Here is a 20068-nt window from a genome sequence, read left to right as displayed (position 1 = left end):
TAAAATCAACTCATCATTCATAGCTTATGTCTGTTACATTTTCAAAAATGTTACAATAATGTACACTTTTAAAAATACTTTTAAATGCATTAATTTTCCGTATCATAATAGCAATAGAAGTCACAGAAATTATTCGAAGCACATTCTAAATTCATTCGAAGTACTTCATAGAAATTCGTAGTGAATGAATGTGTTATAAATAAGATGTAAAATGTCGTATAATTGTTCCGAAATGGTGTGAAATTGTGAACGTAGGTAGGTGCTCTCTAGAGACACCTAACCCTTGACTAGTCAATGAATTTTACAACGTCATTATTCTCACTAAACGTTTTTAAAATACCCGAACGTTCAGTAGACAGTCAGACGTGCCGACGCCACACAAATCGAGTAAATTTCAACTACATCGATAAAGGATTCGCCACTCACGATTCATTCATTCACAAACTGTTAAATTTGAAACATAATTTATCATTAATTGTGTCATTAGCCGTATCGTATTTACTCTTGTGACGTACCATCTCACTTCATTTTCTCTCTCTTTAAGTCTCATTTCAATGATTAATGATAGACAGAGATGGAATTAATGATAAATGATTTTCGAAGCGTTGAAAAGACCGCGGGCGCATGTGTTGCACGCATTTCTCCGCCGTCAGATGTTTGGGTGTCCTATAGAATTTTAGTCGGTCATTCATAACCCGTTATTAATGATTTGTAGATTGTCCGATAATAGATTTAAGAGTGCAACTATTAGTTAGCTCGAACAACTGTTCTGTTCATTGAATTTAACGAAGTTATTTTTATTATTTTGGTGTTCTTAACGCGATTTTAATGATACTTTCTGAAATACGTACGTTAATAAAACTAAATAAGAAGAAGCACTTAAATATTGGACGCAATGTTTAGGCAATCAACGGCGTTTCAATTTATTACACACAGACTTATCGTGTCGAATCAAATTTTCGTCCCCGAAATAAGTCGGGGTCGGAAGCTGAGAAAAAATGATCACATCCCCGTCCCACCCTCGAGATATAACGTAATAACGATACGAGTTTATGACAAATGCATTAATGAATTCAAAATGGGGAGCTATGTTTATTGTGCGCTTTGACTCCGTTAAACCTAGTTAAGCTTTTGGTGTTATCCGCCTTAGTGGGCGGTTTTATGCGAGATTGTGACAGTTACTTATTAATGCGGCTCTTTCTATTTATCTACAGACTGCATATGTTGTTCCACTATTCGTTCTTGAAGACTGCACTGTTAATGCATATGTGTTCACAGAGCGGACTATTGAGGATAGTGTTCTAAAGTTCTAGATTAGAGACTACGTGTAGGCAAACTTAATGTAGGGCGCCCTCTAACTAGGTACAGTGGTTACTGGAGCTCCTGCTCGAAAAGTAGGAGTAGGAATGGGGTGGTTTTTAGTCAGTAAGAGTCTGACATTTTCTCTCGCCTCGCCTAAGACGGGAGAAGTCATTGGATGATTTTGTCCCGAAAAAAAAATCCTATATTATCAAATCACGTTTTAATAGGAATATCTATTACTAAAAAGCCTTATCATAGAATTATGATAAATTGTGTCAATAACATAATAGCTATTAATTCCTTTTCCTCAAAATTTCCCAGTTACTATACTATTATGGTATTAATTTAAAACTATTTAGTTATTGGCTTAAATGGATACAGTATATATTTATGTATTTGTGGTTAATTAGTTATAGATATCTGATAATAAAAATTAAAAATTGTAGATATTGTTTATAGTAATAGTTATATATTTTGAGGACCTAGTAACAAAATTATTACAAGTTTAGTGTTTTTTATGCGGGCTGGTCGAATGGTGTGGTTTAAAAGGTTCAGGTTGAGACTTTACTACAATCACATCTCACTCATTTCTTCAGTTATTAAAACGTTATATTTAATACAACTAATAACAATTATATCTTCAAAATCATAATCTAACTTTTAATTAAAAAATTACACACTCTCACATAACACCATCCACATCTCCCCAATCGCAGTTCCCGCACAATGATATGGAAAAATATCGTATTTAATAACTAACTAAACGCGGGAGTCGAACCCGGGACCGGGGGCTATGAGGGTGCTTTATTAAATGTTCGTGTACACGTATTTACATATGCTCACCGATAAACCGACCATGACGGATCGGGTTTCATGGTGTAAGGGTCGAAAGGGGATTTGGAGATTATGGTACTAAGTAAGGTTTAGAAAAATACTGACTTTGATTCAAAGGTTTCGATCGCTAAAAGTACTTTTTTTATTTTTGATGGGGTAAAATCATCCAATGACTTCTCCCGCCTTGGGTGGGGCGAGAGGGAGTGTCAGACTCTTACTAACTAAAAACCACCCCGTTCCTTCTGCTTTTCGAGCCGGAACCCCGGTAAACCTGCTAGGTAGTCCGCAGCTCCAGATCAGGCATCAGCCCTACTGGTCGCTAAAAGTACTTGTGAATGTGAATAGGTTCCACATGTAATTCTGTATTATATTGATTTTTTTCTAAAATAGGGGGTAAACGCAAAAGGCTTTAAACAGAGAGGAGTGGAAGGGTAGGGAGGCCTTGGCCCTGCAGTGGGACGTTCATGGCTGAAATCGAAATCTAGAGGGCAAGCGTGCAGACAGGCCAACTGATGGCAAGCGATCAGCGCCACCCATGGACGCTTGCAACACCAGAGGCGTCACAAGTACGTTGCCGGCCTTTGGTATATGTAGAAATAAGCATAGTATCATTTGGTGTTCTCCTGTCTCTGTTTACTCCAGTACAAGACAAGCATAATAATTATATGTACAGAGCAACATTTGGGAAATCATAGAATGTCGTGAAATAATTTCAAAACATGAGCTACATGATAGACAAAGCGTTTTGTAGTGCGTAGTTATTGCGTAGCACTTATCGTAGTGCTACGGCTACGAGCTACGAACTGCTACGAATTAATTACTACGATTGATTGATCTATCTACATATTGTTTCTTTGTAAACTATTATATTATTAACAATAGTGAATTTTGTAATAGAAACAACGGAAATTATCATATTTCGTGGCCCTGAAAACTGAATAATGACAGCTTGCTTAGCAAAGAATAATTTAAAAGATTCTAAACACGAAACATTGAATCTTATCAATAAATTTTATTTATTAAGTATGTATGAAGTATCGTCATAAATCACAACCGTATTGTTATTATTAAATAAGACCCAATTTCGAATAACACAATAATAATAAGTATTTCAAGTACCCCGCTAACTGAAATGCATAGAAAAACAATTTAATTCAATAAATTGTCGATTTAATTGTCGAATCATTGAGTGTGCATTTGTCGGGCAACCCTAGTTATTTATGTGATAGTTTATATTACACAATCAGTGTACTGCGGGCCCTGGCTTGGGACTAGGGTTGGCAATACACCGAATGAGAGCAGCTTAGTCTTTATTTAATTCAAAAATATACTTTATTTCATGTACAATTATTTTTGCTTGATTAATTGAATATTTTATACTTATTTTAATTAATGCTCAGTACCATTTTGCATTGTAAGACTAAGACATTAACAATCTGTGTGCTCCATTTTCGGCCACATCTTGGCTTCGCCGTTCTGGCAGAAAGCTGGTTGGTGGCCAAACGCAGACTTATCAAAATCAAAAAAGAAAACTAATATAATTCTCAATTTTCAGTCTATGTTATCATTGTTGAAGGTAACGTCATATTATTATAGGAGCCTCCTAAGACCATAGAACGTTAAAAAAGTTGTCTCTCTGTTGAAATTGTGCCAAAGTCATATTGAATATCTTTCTAAAATTCGACAGCCCTACGCTCTCGATTGTATAGGGGTGCCAAAGTGGCCTATAATAGCCCCGACATAATGTGCTTAAACGAATGATCGTCGCGTTCGACTCGATACAAACACACAAACGATTCTTTATTGTATTTATTTTGGGAAAGTCCATTTTTATATCGACTGCAAAGGGTTTTTTAAATAATAGGCCTTTTAATGTTCTAAAATAGTTAAGTATGTATAATGTGCTTTTTGTAGTCACACTAATTTATTGTGTGTTTTTAATTTCTTTAGCGTTAGTGATTTAGATCGCTTTTAGTTCAGGAAAGTTAAGGATTTTGTTTAAAAAATAGATTGTGTTCCAGATTTCATCTCGATCCCTTCAGCCGTTTTGACGTAAAGGAGTAACAGACAAACATACAAACTTTCGCATTTATAATATTAGTAGGATCACATTTATATTAAAAAATAAAGTGTTTTTATCAGCATATGAAGTGAATACGGAGGTTGGAGAACGATATACTTAAGCTACATCTTCCACGTGTCCCGTTGGCGGAAAATACTACGCCAATACCTAAGTGGTTTATACCATAATATATTACGGAACCTGATCTACGCATTCATAGGTAAGTATTATACATATATTCGCGGAATTTTCTAATTAATATACTAATTAACCACATTTACTACTCACTAATAACATTCATAAACAGGAAAAAAAATATAACTATTCACAGTCTCATTTACTCTCCCGCCATTTCCAAAGCAAGATGGCGTCGGCAACTTGACAGATAGGTATATTAGCTATGGCAACAAAATATGAATAATGAATATTAATTACTTTAACTGCCATTAGCGTAATTACAACATTTTTTCCTTTAATTAATTCATACTAATTATTTTTATCGTTCGCTTTGTAATAACTAACTAATTTCCTGTACCGATAACGCACCTAAGTCGGAACATTGGATTTTATTGTATAACACTCATTATTGTTGTTATCGTTACAGTTATAATTTATAAATAACTAAATGCGTAGTTTCCTGTATATAGTTGCCAACCGAAACTGTTTAGAAATTTGATTAATTAATTAATGTTTATTTCATTTTCAGCCGTTTTACTACTTTTCCTTTATTTTAGTACGTAGCTTGTTAATATCTACCAAATATGGTAAGTAAACTACGCTACAAGAGTGACTGTATTGGATTACACGAATCGACAAATTAAGATAATTTATTAAAGGTTCATGCCTCGTGTTTTTAGTACCAAGCCAAATCTAGTTAAAACTCAGAATGGATTCTAACTCAACTAGGAAACGATCAGAATCAAGATGAGATCTTACACTTAAAAAAGTTCAGATTTATCAGAGAGCGCAACGCTGAGGTTCTTATAATACCCGCAAAAAAAATTCGCTACCCATACCTCATAGTCACCCTGAGTATCTTACCCAGCCCTATTACCTAGCAACATAGTATTTTTTTAAGGGGGAAAGTCATCCAATGACTTCTCAGTGTGGCGAGAGGGAGTGTCAGACTCTTACTGACTAAAAACCACTCCGTTCCTACTTCTGCTTTTCTAGTCGGAGCACCGGTAAACCCGCTAGGTAGTCCGCAGCTCCGGATAAGCAACATAATGTAGATAATATCCGATAATACCGTATTCACATACCTAACTACTCGTATAATACCTACATAAAAATACATAACCTAAAAAAAACAAAACACACAACTTAAACACTCAACTGCCATCAACCAGTAGAGGGGTCCACAGATAATAAACATAACTAACGTAGCTAATTCAAAATCGGAACATATCTCCCATAGAGTCGGTGAGCGATTGTTTAATGTACCAGAAGTGAGCAAATTCGTTTTTAAACGGCTATCAGCCGGTCATTATATGACTCTGAATGACGGTACGTCACTGGTTTGAGTAGGGTGACTGTGGATTTCGGTGGTATGTTGTCATTTCTTTGTTTTCTATGGAGAAAGATAATGGTATGGTTGGTGGGTGGCTCTGATTATCGTGTTAAGTAAATTTGTTACTAGTTTGTTATTTGTGAGATGATTTTGACAGTGTTATTTTGGACGTTGAAAAAGACTGGAGATTTTTGTTTCTTTTTCGTGGCAGCTCGCAGTGATTCTTATTTAAGTAGCTTCTTATCTCCATTAGGTGTTACTAGTTGCGCAATTTTCAAACAAATGTGAATTTGAAGTTGTGAATTATTATATCTACGGCAATAAAACCCGCTCTGTAACATTATTAAGTACAATCATACTTATCTACTTCGAATATCAGAATCACTAGCAGTAGACCACGGCTATGTTTTCTTCAAAAAGTTCTAAATATCAGTACACCTTATGTTGAGAATTTAATCCCGAAATCAATAGGTAAAGACCAACTATTACTAAAACCATGGTCACCCTAACCAGTAGTATATTAAGTACTCTTAATAATGGGACAATTTTAACAATAGGTGTACGTTTGTCATCTTTAACAAAAGGCACACGGGACCCGAACGATTGTTGTTTGGACATCTGGGGTTCCCTAATATCGCCCCATAAAACGTGGACACCCTATCTAATATCTATTCTATTTTTAGCTAAGTCATTTCGCAACTTAAGAATGTGGTCTCCACGTATTTATCATTCATTCAATTCTATTCGTTCGTTGAATGAGCGAATGGGAAAGGTGCTTAAAACAAATTAGGAACGATTTTTCATTTTTAGTATTGTGATAGATTGGTCCTTATTTTTTATGTGCTTGCTGTTTTTATGTTGTGAATTTAATATGGGATAAAATCTTTACGAGATTCGTTTAAGTATTGAGTAGTTCTCTTACTCAATATGAGATGGTTTTAAATTGAATCTTGGTTAAAATTCAAAGAGAAAGAATAATTGTACAAATTCATCTAGTAGTACGAACAAAAATCATACTAAGAAAAGTAATTTTACCTACTACATAAAAATAATACATGCAAACACAAACACATATCAATTGAATAAATATAAGCACTTAAATTGAACAAAGAGAAAGAATAACATCGATACAGCCACTTATCACCCAATTCCCAAACTTGTATAACATAAACTTGCTAAACGAGAAAGCAGCATTAAATTTGAACAGGCCAGTAATCATACGAACACTTTAAAACACCCCACCTTCAATAATTATCCAATATAACTAGACCTCCAAAGAATCATTACCCACCCCCCTCAAACATAAATAATTACCACACAAGAGGGGGTAGGGAGGTCATTTTAAAATGGGCATAGGGTAAGCTCCCCAACGTTGTTGGCTACCCTATTAAGTGATGGGTAATTTAGGAATACATAAAGTACATAATAGGGCCCTTAACTTGGGCTTAATGAGGTGAAAACGGGACCGTTTACCCTGTTGGTACCGCGTTAATGTTCGTCCAATCGTTCAATGTGCCAAATATAGAGCATTTGGCAATTCACGTGATATTTCAAATCGATTATTCGAATCGATAATGTGGGTATCGAGTAGAGATGCGAATAGATTAACGTATCGAGAAGGTTAATTAATGTAAATGGTGACACAATGAGATCGGGAGACGAGAATAAAACAATATTACTTTTGCATTCTCAGTTCCATGAATTGTGGCAAGCTGGTCAAATTTTTATTTTGTTTTTATATTGTATAACGTTCCAGGTGTACAGTAATTAAGCCCAATACCTGGACAGTGTAACTATGTTTTAATAAACACTTCGACAATGTGCAGTGTAATATTTTCCGTGAAATTGGTATATGTATAATAAAATGTAATTGCAAACAATTTAGCTCTATAAAACGTACTTATATTTAACTTCTATTTTAATTCCTTGACATAACATTGAATTTAATTAAGACATTAATGAACGATTAGTTGAAAAACTTGTTATTTAAAAAATAATACAAAAAAATCATTGTTAAACTTTAAAATTATATTACGAATTAATAAAAAAAAAAAACAACAAAACCTCGCCTGTTGATGTTGAATGTTGAAATAGGTTAGGTATATTCTTTTTTCAAACAAGTCTGGTAACCCGTTAGCCATTTTTTTTTCATTTTATCTTCAACAAAAGCGTCCCAAATGTCAGCCAGCAGATGTTCACAACATTTTATTACGATTTAATGCCATAAATAATTTGATTAGTCGCGTATTTATCAACTTAGGATCATCTTCATGGAAAAACGTCACCCATTCATGACCTCCCTTGCTCTAAAGACTTTTATATGGGTCTATGGGACCCCATTGAAATGAACAACCGTTTATAAGCCACTAATGTTATCTAGACATCTCCACGGGAAAGAAGATGTCATATAAAACTTCTTACAAAAACCTCTTTGCACTTCGGAAACTGATATTCAAAGGATTTTAGCACTTACACCCTTAGAAATAAGACCAAAATAGAACAGCCTTAGAATTGTCGTCAAGTTGTTGGATCATTGACATTTTTTTTCTTTTTTCGCGTTTTGAAAAGAGAATCCGTTTATCAAAAGGTGTAAAGATCTCTTTTGTTGACACAAAAACGTATTTTTTGCGCGATCTTAGAGCACGCGTTGAAAATTGACTCGATCAATGCACTTAAAAACTGTTCGGATTATCTTGTTCTCTTTTGTACAAATATTTATGGAATTGCCGTTTAAAAAAAACATCTTTGTCGGTCTCATAATTATATTTAAGCTGTCATTTCTGAAAAAAAATTCTTACTATCATTAATTTTTTCTGATAAATTTTTAGCACTTCGTAAATCTTTCGACTTCTTTTATAGGAAAAATACTGGATATTTTTACGTAATTTTAAATTTACGATTGTTGACTGACTAATATTTAAAAAAAAGTGTTTGTACTGACATTAAAATTGTAAATGAACACAGGTAAATTACTCAATCTTTGAGCACTTAGCCATCACAAGCCTGGTGAGACCACACACGTCGTAAAACGAAACATCCAGTAAAAGGTGCTAACTTGAAAACAAAACGCGTTCCATTTTCGTAAAAACAAACATGGCGCTTAAAACGCCATAATCTCCTTTACCCGGCGCCCCGTCTATTTGAAAATCGAACTAGTTACACTTCCCTATTCAAAAATTGTAACACGTTCTTTGTTCGAACAATATTTGCTGGGCGTATAATGCGGCCAGTTATCATTGAACCCTCGCTGTTTGAAATATCCGTTTAAAGTTGACTAAACGGAGGTGTCTACAAAAAATGGTTCGGTTAAGTGATGTGGTTAAGTGGAGACTTGATGTTTGGTTGTTTTAGGGCGCTGTTTGTTTTTGGGCTTTAAACACGACTCGTCTTAACAAGGTAGATTTTATTTTTATCTGTTCAACAACAGCGACTGTGGTAGCTTATTTTTTTTTGTCTGTGGTCGCTGTCTACCTCTTTTAATGCGAAAGGTACATACTGCGTGTTACCTTGTTCTTAGTGTTGCTATAATTGATTTGCTCTTAGTGTAAAGTCGTGTAACAAAGCTCGAAGTTTTTAGATTTAAAACTATAGTATAGAGTAGGTAAAGATACATATTAAAATAGGTGACACCTATCATTTATAAGACTAGAAGAAGAGGTAAGTAACTTTGAAAAAAGACAACAATAATTTTGCCATTCGTTTCTATATCCGAGATATATTCTGAAACTCTATGCTGACCCAAGAATCAAACCTGAACATACTCAACAGTCGAGCTTGTAACCACTCAACCACCGCCACAATAACAATTAAATTACCGAAAAACATAAAAATCTGAATGTGAAAACGAAAGGAACACAATAAATTAAATGAGAAACGAATATTACGCCATTACGCCATTACGCCGGTAGGGTAGAGAAAAACCCCGTGGGGTATAAAAATGCCACAATAATTCAGTAAGTACGCTGCCCTATGGATTTATTGCGCACATAAATCATAATAAATTCCGCAATAATAGTAATCATTATTATTTAATAGTATTATTGAATGAAAATTCATACCGTTGTAATAGCTGATTAGATTTGTCACCCCTACTCTTCCCATGGATAAGCATTTAATAGAACACTTGAAACTTTTACATTGCGATCCAACCTGCCAGGTGTCACTACAAATCGGGCCCAGCAGGGCTGATGCCCGACCCGGAGCTGCGGACAATCTAGGCGGTTACGGGGGCTCCGTCTAGAAGCAGGAGTAGGATCGGCTTGGATTTTTGTCAGTAAAAATCTGATATCATCGGCATAAGTCGTTGTTTGATATTTTCTGTCTAATATAGAAAAGACAGTAAATTCTTATTATGTATCCATTGTAAATGTATTTGATATAAACAAATATACAGTTTACATAAATATTCAAATAGTATTCACGATTTTATTATACACTATTGTTTAACGCAATTACAGTAGGTAATTTCAGTTATTATAATATGGTTCAACGGTGTATGTACCTGTACTATTCGTATGTACGTAATATTATAAAGAGGAAATATATTTGATTTGTCGTTTGCATTGGATAGACTCCAAGACTTGACCTTTCAGGTAAAAGTGTCTCTTGTACACACATACTACATACGGCTAATTTTCACTCTAATAGAAACCTCTGAAATTACGCTGGTTACCTTTAGAGTGATTATCCGTCAGAAATGTGTAGCTATGCTACGAAGATGTTATAGCTGAGCTGTGAAACAATGTGACCGTTTCCACTGATACTAAGCTATACTATGCGAACGCGATGCGCAACTCAATTATGCGATGTATGGAAAGTAGGAAAACCATCCAAAGCCATCCATAGCACGTATCTTTCTATATGAAAAAAACATAGTTTAGCTGATTAGCTGAGTCCGTTTCCAACTGCTAAGCTATGTATACCAATGTATATGATTGGTGGATATTCAATTCACGCAGTGAATAATAAAATCATAGTAGAAAACCATACAACAATGATTAACCTGTGATCCATATTATTATACACCCAATAACTAAATAAAACTTCTTATAAAACGCAAATAAGACACGAATACAAAACGATAGCCTCTACATACCCCATCTACATTATCGAATCTATAATCTTACAGTTTTTGTGTCTCGGAACAAACAGACAGACAGATACTACGGATACTAGTGTCATTTCTTACGTATTCTCCTTTCCAGCGTTGAACGTTTGCTAACAATGCAAATGTCAGATTCTTCATAATACCGATTATAGATTAGATTGGACTTAATTATACATTGGTAAAAGTGGATTTGGTACTTTAGTATTTGCATGGAATGAAGCAGGGAATCTACGAAACCACAGACTTATAATACAGAACTTTGAAATTAAATTGATTTCTGTAATATTGATTGTTATTTAGTTGATTACTGAATTATAATGTGGAGAAACGTATTTTTTTTTTCAAAATAGTTTTCGTCGCTGCAAATTAAGTCTCGTATGAGTGTTCAATAGGATAACATCGACCCGGAGCTGCGGACTGCCTAGGGCTCCGGCTCGAAAAGCAGGAGTAGGAACGGGATGGTTTTTAGTCAGTAAGAGTCTGACACTCTCTCTCGCCTCGCCCAAGACGCCCAAGGGGGACTTTGAATGATTTTCCGCCTCAAAACAAGGTAGAAGAACACGCAAAAAATACTATTTAATTACGTCAATTCAAATTATTGTAATGTTGCGTAATTTGCAGTCACACATGGAGTTAATTTTGGACTTGAGCTTTTAAATTAATACATACGTACATATATATCATTACCTATATTTAAAAAATCTGTATCTGTATTTTATTATTGAATTTGTTGTAGAATGTTTTTTTTTGTATTATACACGCAATACCTCTATCGCTTCTTAATCAAATCAAAAATATATATTTGCAAGAAATATAAGGTTTACCCTTACATTTGTTACTTTTAATTACCACTCTATCTATTCGTACTTAAAGTGCAAAGTTGTTTCCACGTCATTTAACAAAACGCCACAGCTTCCGAGCTCCTACAACAGTTGCAATTGCAGAATATTATGCCCGGAATGTTTTTATGATGACAGCGCACTGTGGTGCTTTCTGTTGCTTTTGGCAGAAAAAATTAAATAAAGTGTGTTTGTAAAAATAATAAGCTCTTGTTTTCTACATAGTAGGTATAGATCATTCTAATTAAATTAAATTTGGCTACGTGACAAACTATTACTTAGGTAATATGTATGTACTAAGATTGTTTTTGTATTTTAAATAGTTTTCTTTACAATATAAACTCGTGTTCACTTAGGATAAGGATATTTCCTTATGGTTCCAGAGAACATGTAAGTCCTAAATAATCTTTTTAGTGTAACTTTCGTGAGACAGACTAAATTAATTATTATGTTATTGGCTTACTCATGCTAGAGCATATTCATGAGCAGCATTCCATGACAATTGGCGTGTCGTGTGTTGCGGAATGTTACTGAAATCATCGTCAAACAGCTACGTAACTAAGCCAAAAACATAACAATCAATTTAATACGTCTCACGAAAGTTATAATAAAGAACAGTAATGTGTTTTTCATTTATAATCCTCAAATACAATTATGTCCACAGCTAGTCAGTAGCGCCCCACAGTGGTTGGTGCGACGCGACGCACGTTTTATTACGATACCGTCTTTCTACGGGGCCCAGTCTACAGGCTGTTGACATTCAGGAAATTACTTCTGATTTTACTTTGCTGCTGGTAATGTATTAATAATATGTATAAGTATAGTATAGTATTTTACTGCTTCGTTGGTCGAGCGACTGCCGTCAAGGGGTCTTCGCTTCCCGGGTTGAGCAAAGTATTACTGAGCTTTTTTCGGTTTTTCGGAGTCTGTAAATGTGCCCGGTATCTAGCAATAGGCTCACCCCCTATTACATGGGACTTATAACATAAATGGTGAAAAGTGGGTATACATTGTACAGTGGCATTACGTGCCATAATTATCATGTATTTTCCAGGAAATAACATAGGGTGCTTTTTATCCTAATATTGCCAGTATTTTTACAGGATCTCTAATTCGGAGCCTACTTGTGAGAAATCTAAAGTCTATGCAAGCTAAACCACGTACATACAGCTGTACCTAGCTATACCTAGTAAATAACAAAACATTTTTTTAAACTGACATGGTTACTAGTAATATCATTAGAACTTTATCTAATATCATTACAGGTTATTTACCATGTTTATTAGGTTTTGTGAGTTTCCGATATTTCGGCACGCATCTTCATCCGTGATCATGGTGCTTGCAACAGTGCCGAAATATCGGAAATTCACAAAAACTAGGTAATAAACATGGTAAATATCCAGTTTTAAGTTCTAATTATAATAAAACAAAATATTATTATTTAAACCGACAACAAAACAAAATATTGGAAGTTCCGCTTTTATGTACTAAATTGATAAAATAACATAAAATAAGACTTTATATATTAATTTCACGTAATTCCCGTAAAAAACAAAAATGTTTCCTTATAATTAGCCATTAGGCTTTACTAGTACCGTACTAGTATTGTTTAGTATAGCCTCGTATCCTTATTGGGAAATACTAGTGATTACTATTTAAACTAAATTTAATTAAAACGTCTACCCGATGTATTGAATTTGAAAATAAATAATTATCCTGCCGATTAAAATACTAATGTAATAAATGTGAAAGTTTATTTATTTCTATTACAGTACAGAAACTACTAAACAGAATTTGATGGAATTTTGAATACAGACAGGGTATGAGCTGACTTAGGTGATAGGATATTATCCCACGGGAATGCGGGCGAAGATGCTGGCAGAAGTCAGTAATTTGGTAAAGTTAAATCGTGTCATTGTTCTTAAGCAATCCAATTAAGAAATAAATCTAATGATTTTTTTCGTGCCGTCTTAAATGCCGTAACTTATAAAAATACTGCCTCTTTGGTCGTGTGGTCGCAAGTGCGACTGCCGAACAAGGGGTCTCGGGTTCGATTCCCGTGTCGGGCAAATTATTACTGGGTTTTTTACCGGATTTTAGAAAATTTCTCCGTAGTAGAACGGAGTCTGGAATTGTGCCCAGTATATGGCAATAGGCTCACCCCATATTACATGGGACTTATAACACAAATGGTGAAAAGTGGGTGCACATTGTATAGCAGTATTACGTGCCGTAATGTGCACCTCTGCCTACCCCTTCAGTCTTGTAAAAAAATCAATTAAAAGATCACCATATAAACAACCTATATTAAGGTCAGTTATTTACTTGAGTAGGTAATTAACACATACCTACTTACACTTAACCCGCAATGAGGTGGTGATTATTTTATCCCGAAGAAAACACAAATTCAACACTAAACAAATGTAAAGCTAGTATTGAACAAAAAACAACCTGAAAAAGCAACCGCCTGTACATACCTCCCATCGTAGAAAAAACGGCAAACTGAAAACTCATTTCGCGGAGTAATGGCCGCCGCCCCTCACTATCGTTGTCATTCTCGACTTTTTAATAAAAAAAAAACCGCCCCAGAATCCCTCATCTCTAAATTGCCTGCTACTCTTGGAATATGAAAGTCATTATTTAAAAAGATTGCCCTTTTCTTGTATTATTTCAGTGTAAATTTCAAGTTTTGCGCCCCTCGAGTAAGAAGGTTGAATAACAAAATTTTATTACATCCCCCGTCGGTTCTCCAACTTATTTATGGTAATAGAAACGTTAATTAAGGGCCTCTTAAATTATTGGTTAAGTATTTCTGGAGCTATGGGTTTCCTTTTTTTTCTTTTTAAGTACCTAGTTATGCAATTTACAATGAAAGTATCATTTTCAAAATTAATTTAACGTGAAAATGAAAAACATGAACATATTGAACATGTTTACAAACATGTTGAACACATATAAGTTGTATCAAAATTTTATTAATTGTCGGATATACCTAAATAAAATATTCATGTATTTCTGTTACACTTGTGAATCCACGAAAAATTATACAGGTACGGTTAGGGTGATTTTTCACTAGATATGTGAGTTTCCGTTTCCAGAGATACTAAGTTATGTAGCTGTGCGAGTAAGATGTGCTACGAAGATGCGCCGCCGCAAAGTAGCTGTGCGAGGAAGCTGCGCAGCTCGAGTATACAATTCCAGACTCCACCACGTTTAACAACACTCAACCAAATCCAGAGATCGAAGGCAAAACATGATTCCTGAAACACTTTCAACCACGACCCGAAATAATAATCAGTCACCAAAAATCATTCTTCAAACAAAATCCAAACCTTTTGTTACCAATTACGACTACCCTTTACAAACATTCATCCGTAATCTTTGGCCCATCTAATCTCATCTTACTAAACAATCGCTTGAACAGAGCAATCGTTTGATCTCAGTAACAAGTCCCAACCACAATCGGATCATAGATCATTATTATACAAATATACACATAAATAGATCAAAAATAATCATGTTTTGGACATTTACGGCGCTAAGCTGTGGATCAACTGCGTCTGTCATTATTGTGAACATACTTAGCTTGCGTTATGCCGTGTTTGGATTGGGTGTTTGTTTCAAAATGGCGGTTTTGATTGGCTTTATAGGTTTGTTAGGTTTGTACTTGATTGTGATGGAATTGATCGGTTGTTTTATCCAGGTTTGGTAGAATTTGTATTTTCTGTGAGTATATACGATGTATGTATACCTATAGTTTGACTACGTTTTGTTACACTTTGGAATGAGCAAATAGCTTCACTGACAGAACTGACCGACAGATAGACATTTAGATTTTTTGATATTGTAATATTTGCTTTAATGTTCAAATGTGCCTTCTCGGTCTATTTGAAATAAATAATTTTGACTTTGACTTTATCATTTAGTTAATCGTAGGTAAGCAAATATTTACTTAAAATTCAATTGAAAAAAGAATAAATATAATACGTTTACTTTATCAAACACAAACATTAAGTCATTTCAAAATTGCTATAGAAATTTTCAACTCTACAAACATGAAAATAGAATTGAAAAACGTAATTAGTCGTCTACGAATTTTGTTAATTCGTCGCACGCATTGTCTACGCAGCGTCTACGAAAATTGCTACGCGCTACGAAATTATTTGACTACAATAGTCTTTTTGTTAAGTCTACTTTTTCATTTATTCTTTTTATCGTGTATACGAATGTCGATACCAAGTAAATTTATCTATTTTTACACATCTGTGACACCGAATTTTGCGCAAATATTATGGACGGTCTTTGATACTACATATTTTCGGACGGGTAAAAAGTAAGTACCTATGATATAAATTTAATAAAACATTATAACACATAACGGTAAGTACAGGTAACAGACTTCTTCACTTACTGTTTCATCCACTACAATAAGTAAATACGCTATGCAGTTTTTAATGTGTAAGTAGTATCTAATTATCAAACTACGTTGATATGAAATTTATTAATATGCATGGCGTAGCGTTAGCTAATAATGTTCCCAGCCTTTATACTCTTTCAATTAAAGCAAACGTTAATCTCTTTGTGCTATTAAATTACATTAATTGGATAAGGGACGTGCACCATTAATTACACACACAAATCGACTCTATTACAAAAGGGATAAAGCGCATTTTTCACCAACAAAATTAGGGGACACATCGTCTTTTGTTAATATTTGCGAATTGACAACGTCAATTTGGTGTTGTAAGGTCTTTTGGACTTTATGCTGTTGTGTTAGAGTTGGTTTTTGTTTTTTTGTGGGGAAGGAAATCTTTTTGTACGTTGCACAATGAGATTGTAGATAGCAGTGTAATACGATTAACTGTTAAGTGACATGGTGCTAATGATTTGATTCGGGATTTCTTTTGGTAATGATGTTTATTGATTTTTAAGTTCATATCTCATTTTGATTTAATGTTCCTTTTCTTGAATCCATTTTACAAACGAGGAATATAATTTAAGATTTAGCATAACAACTTACATCCTGGATGTAAGGAAAGGAATTGTATCTATAGGATGTTTTATAGAATACTCCAGTAGCTCTACTTCAAAAATCTCAGATCTCCTCCAAAGCATCCATGCTGTAAACACCTATTAAGATAAATAACCCTTCAAACCCTAAAAATGTCCCCGAACAACGTTCCACGAACATAAAAAGGTCGTAACTCTCAGTGAAACTCGAGTAAAGCTCACAAATTAAACAAGACATGTTACTACCAACTAATTTAGTAGTGCCGAGCGGCGGCGCTTGAATCTCCGCTTCGGAACTCCCAACTGTCGCCAAACAAAACATTCAGCTGAACGTCTGCACACCTCCTTCGTCATAAACAAATCAAACATGGCCGGCCCGCCCGAGATATTAATGAGACAATGAGACATTAGCTCGCTACAAAATGCCTCCGCATTCGCGAATAATTAAATCGTAAAGTCCCCTCTACGCCGCCTACAGCACCCGTCTATTTACTCCTTTTTCATTCAACACAATAGCCGCTGCAATCCAACACGCTCGGCTCCGTTACGTCATTTTATTGTTACACAACACACGCCAAACTCAACCCTATAACCGCACAGAACAGCTCAAATTAGTCTACTCTCGCGCAAATCTATAAGGCGTATTCCGTGGAGACTATTAATTTGAGCGCGACGGACCCCGCCTACTCAATATCGCGTTTACACACATGTCGGATTGTATCGTCGTCTCGTTCGCTCCGCGCCGCTTATTAAAATTCCTCGGTCGGTAGCTGCATCTCTGTCGGCCGGGAGGAGAGGCGGTCCGCGGCCGCGGCTTGCGCCCCAATGCTGGCGCGATTTTCACCGCGCTTCCACGCGAATCATTACACGGAGATATCGCTCGTTTCCGAACACATTCGCAAGTTTCCGCGCCGCGTCGCGACCGCACGTTCTCATTGCAAATCCTCGCTCCATATTCCGATTTTATTTTTTTATTAGTGCTGCCAATTGTGCTAATTCGACTGTTTGCCACGATAGTGATGTACTGACTCACCTGCCACATCGGACCTCTTACGTGGATAGTGCAATTAATAACACCATGTGCATATGAACGCGAATTGCAATTAACGGAAACTTGCAAAATAATACATCGACGCGAAATCAATTAACAAACTTTAACCCGTTCAATCGATAGCAATGGAACTGAATTACAAAATGTACAAATTACAAACACGATAATGGGACATCTAGTTAACGACACGATCAGTGTTCATTTGAATTTCTAATTCAGATTGTTAGACAAACAATTCAAATTGGACGTTTACCGAGAAAAAAAAATGGCGAGATAAGCCGTCGGGGGTAGCGCGCGAATTTAATTGAAATGTCATCGAGCAGATGAAATGAAGACTTCGCTCGAATGCGAGCGTGCCGAGACCGCCGAAAGCGGCGGGAAAGGCCGAATATCTTTTAGCGTGGACTCGCTGCTGGGGGGTAGGCAGGACGCTCCGGTGAAGGACACCGCGGCCGACACGAACAGTAATGACGCGGAGAGTACCGACGCGGCGCCCGAGAGTGACGAGAGTGACGTGGACATCGAGGATGTTGACTCGAACGTTGATGATCGGGAGGAGAGGGAGAACGGTCATGATGGGGAGGAGTTGGAGACGAGAGGAGGAGTGGTGGTGCCGCAGCCGCTGCTGCCGCGGCTGTACCAGGGCCCGCCGCCGCACTCCTGGCCGTTCGGAGCCTTCCCCTGGATGGCTCCCAACCCCATGTTTAGGGGAGGATCTCCAAACAGTAAGTGTTATTACAAACACACTAATAAAAAAAAAGCAAACTCTTCCGAACTCTAAAAAAACAGTCATTTTTGGCACATTAAGTGCGAAAAAATTTACGTTGTGCAAACATTTTTGCACACCTTATAGACGAATAGATAATACTAAAGTCAAGCTTATTTAATCACAAAAACTTCAAATACCCTATTTACCCCTAAATGAACATAGCTTCTTTTACTTTTCCACCACAACGAGCAGCATCCACCGCCTTCAGAAAAAAATCACAAAAATATTTCAAAATCAAATCGTAACTACGACTTATATCATTACTAATATTACAGATGTGAAAGTTGCTGAGTTTATATGTCTGTCTGTTTGTAAGTCAATCACGTTAAAACGGCTGAAGAGATTGAAATGAAATTAGAAAACGGGACAGACTGTGATCTTGAATAATAAAAAAGGCTTTTAACCCACTAAAACGCAGACGAAGCTGCTGGCTGAAGCTAGTTTACGTATCTTGTGCAGAAACCTTCTAAAACTTCCTCTTAAAACAATGGACTGCCGTATCATAGCCTCGTTCAATCAAATCAAACATAACAATAATAAATACTCTTTATTAACACCTGCATTCCTCAATTTATTTACTACCTAGGTACAGACCTAGACAGAAGTCCTGGATTTCCGTAATGAAAAATTTACGAATCACAATATTGACTTCTGACATTAAATTAAGTCAATAAGTAATTTAATGAACTAGGTATAACTTATTTTATATTACCTAGGTAATGTAAAGAATGGTTTGGAAACCTGTAGGTATACCTTATTTATCTAGTAAAGATCTAGTCTACAATTATTCGATTTTTTTTTTGTAAAAATTAGATATAATTGGAACCATGTAGGTATTACATTACATTGCTTATTAGAATCAATTCGAATATATTTATCATAAACAAATTCGGCAGATATTTTTTTTTTATTAGAAACGAAACATTTGTGTAAATGAATCCGACTTACCGTTGTTTTCGAGTTTTGCGTTTAGAAACACATTACACGATTCTATTTTCAGTAATAAACAAAAACAAAGATATTTATAAGAAATTAACGCGGTTCATTGCAGCAGGAAAATTTAGACTATGCGGTTAGAATTTTCCAATTTCTTTCACTATAGCTTGATATTACACATTTTCTTTGATTTGTTAATATATTAGATATTATTGCTTTCATTTATTAAATTATTTGAGATGACAACGATAATTTCCTATAAATTATGTAGCAAATTCGATAGATGACTAATTTTTACTTTAATGCCCGTCTTGTAGAAAAATGTTCGACACGAACATACGTTTTCTGCACATACACATATTTATTATACATTACAACTATACCCGGAACAAGAATAGGGATGCTGAAAGTATTTGTATACTTTCGAAGATATACTTATAGATTTAAAATATCGCGTGACGTGTCGTCTAGATACGTTTTATGCGTAGAAATGACGTATTTGCTCCCACTCCTAAACTTTGATGTAAACTTTGTTTTATCTAGGTTTTTTTATCTTTTGCGACAAAATAAAAAATACGTGTATAATATTTTTTAATTACATACATAACTGACGGACTAATTAGATTTTTAAATTTCATACCACGTCAT

The 20068-nt window shown here is 35.3% G+C and overlaps 1 protein-coding gene across 2 annotated transcripts in view; it reads left to right on the top strand.

Moving 5' to 3' along the window:
• The first annotated feature begins 17427 nt into the window (after positions 1-17427).
• The window catches only part of LOC118270518 (homeobox protein MSH-C), a 32372-nt gene continuing 29731 nt past the window's right edge, over positions 17428-20068 (top strand). The window contains exon 1 of one of the 2 annotated variants that reach the window (XM_035586121.2): positions 17428-18440. In XM_035586121.2, the coding sequence (XP_035442014.2) occupies positions 18044-18440 (397 nt within the window). In that variant the 5' untranslated portion in view covers positions 17428-18043. The remainder of the gene's footprint in view (positions 18441-20068) is intronic. The other variant, XM_035586119.2, reaches the window with a different exon arrangement.

The sequence above is a fragment of the Spodoptera frugiperda genome, chromosome 13 (genome assembly GCF_023101765.2).
Source record: "Spodoptera frugiperda isolate SF20-4 chromosome 13, AGI-APGP_CSIRO_Sfru_2.0, whole genome shotgun sequence".
Lineage (NCBI taxonomy): Eukaryota > Metazoa > Arthropoda > Insecta > Lepidoptera > Noctuidae > Spodoptera > Spodoptera frugiperda.
Note: the sequence above shows the minus strand (reverse complement) of the source record. Positions and strands in the feature narration are given on the sequence as shown.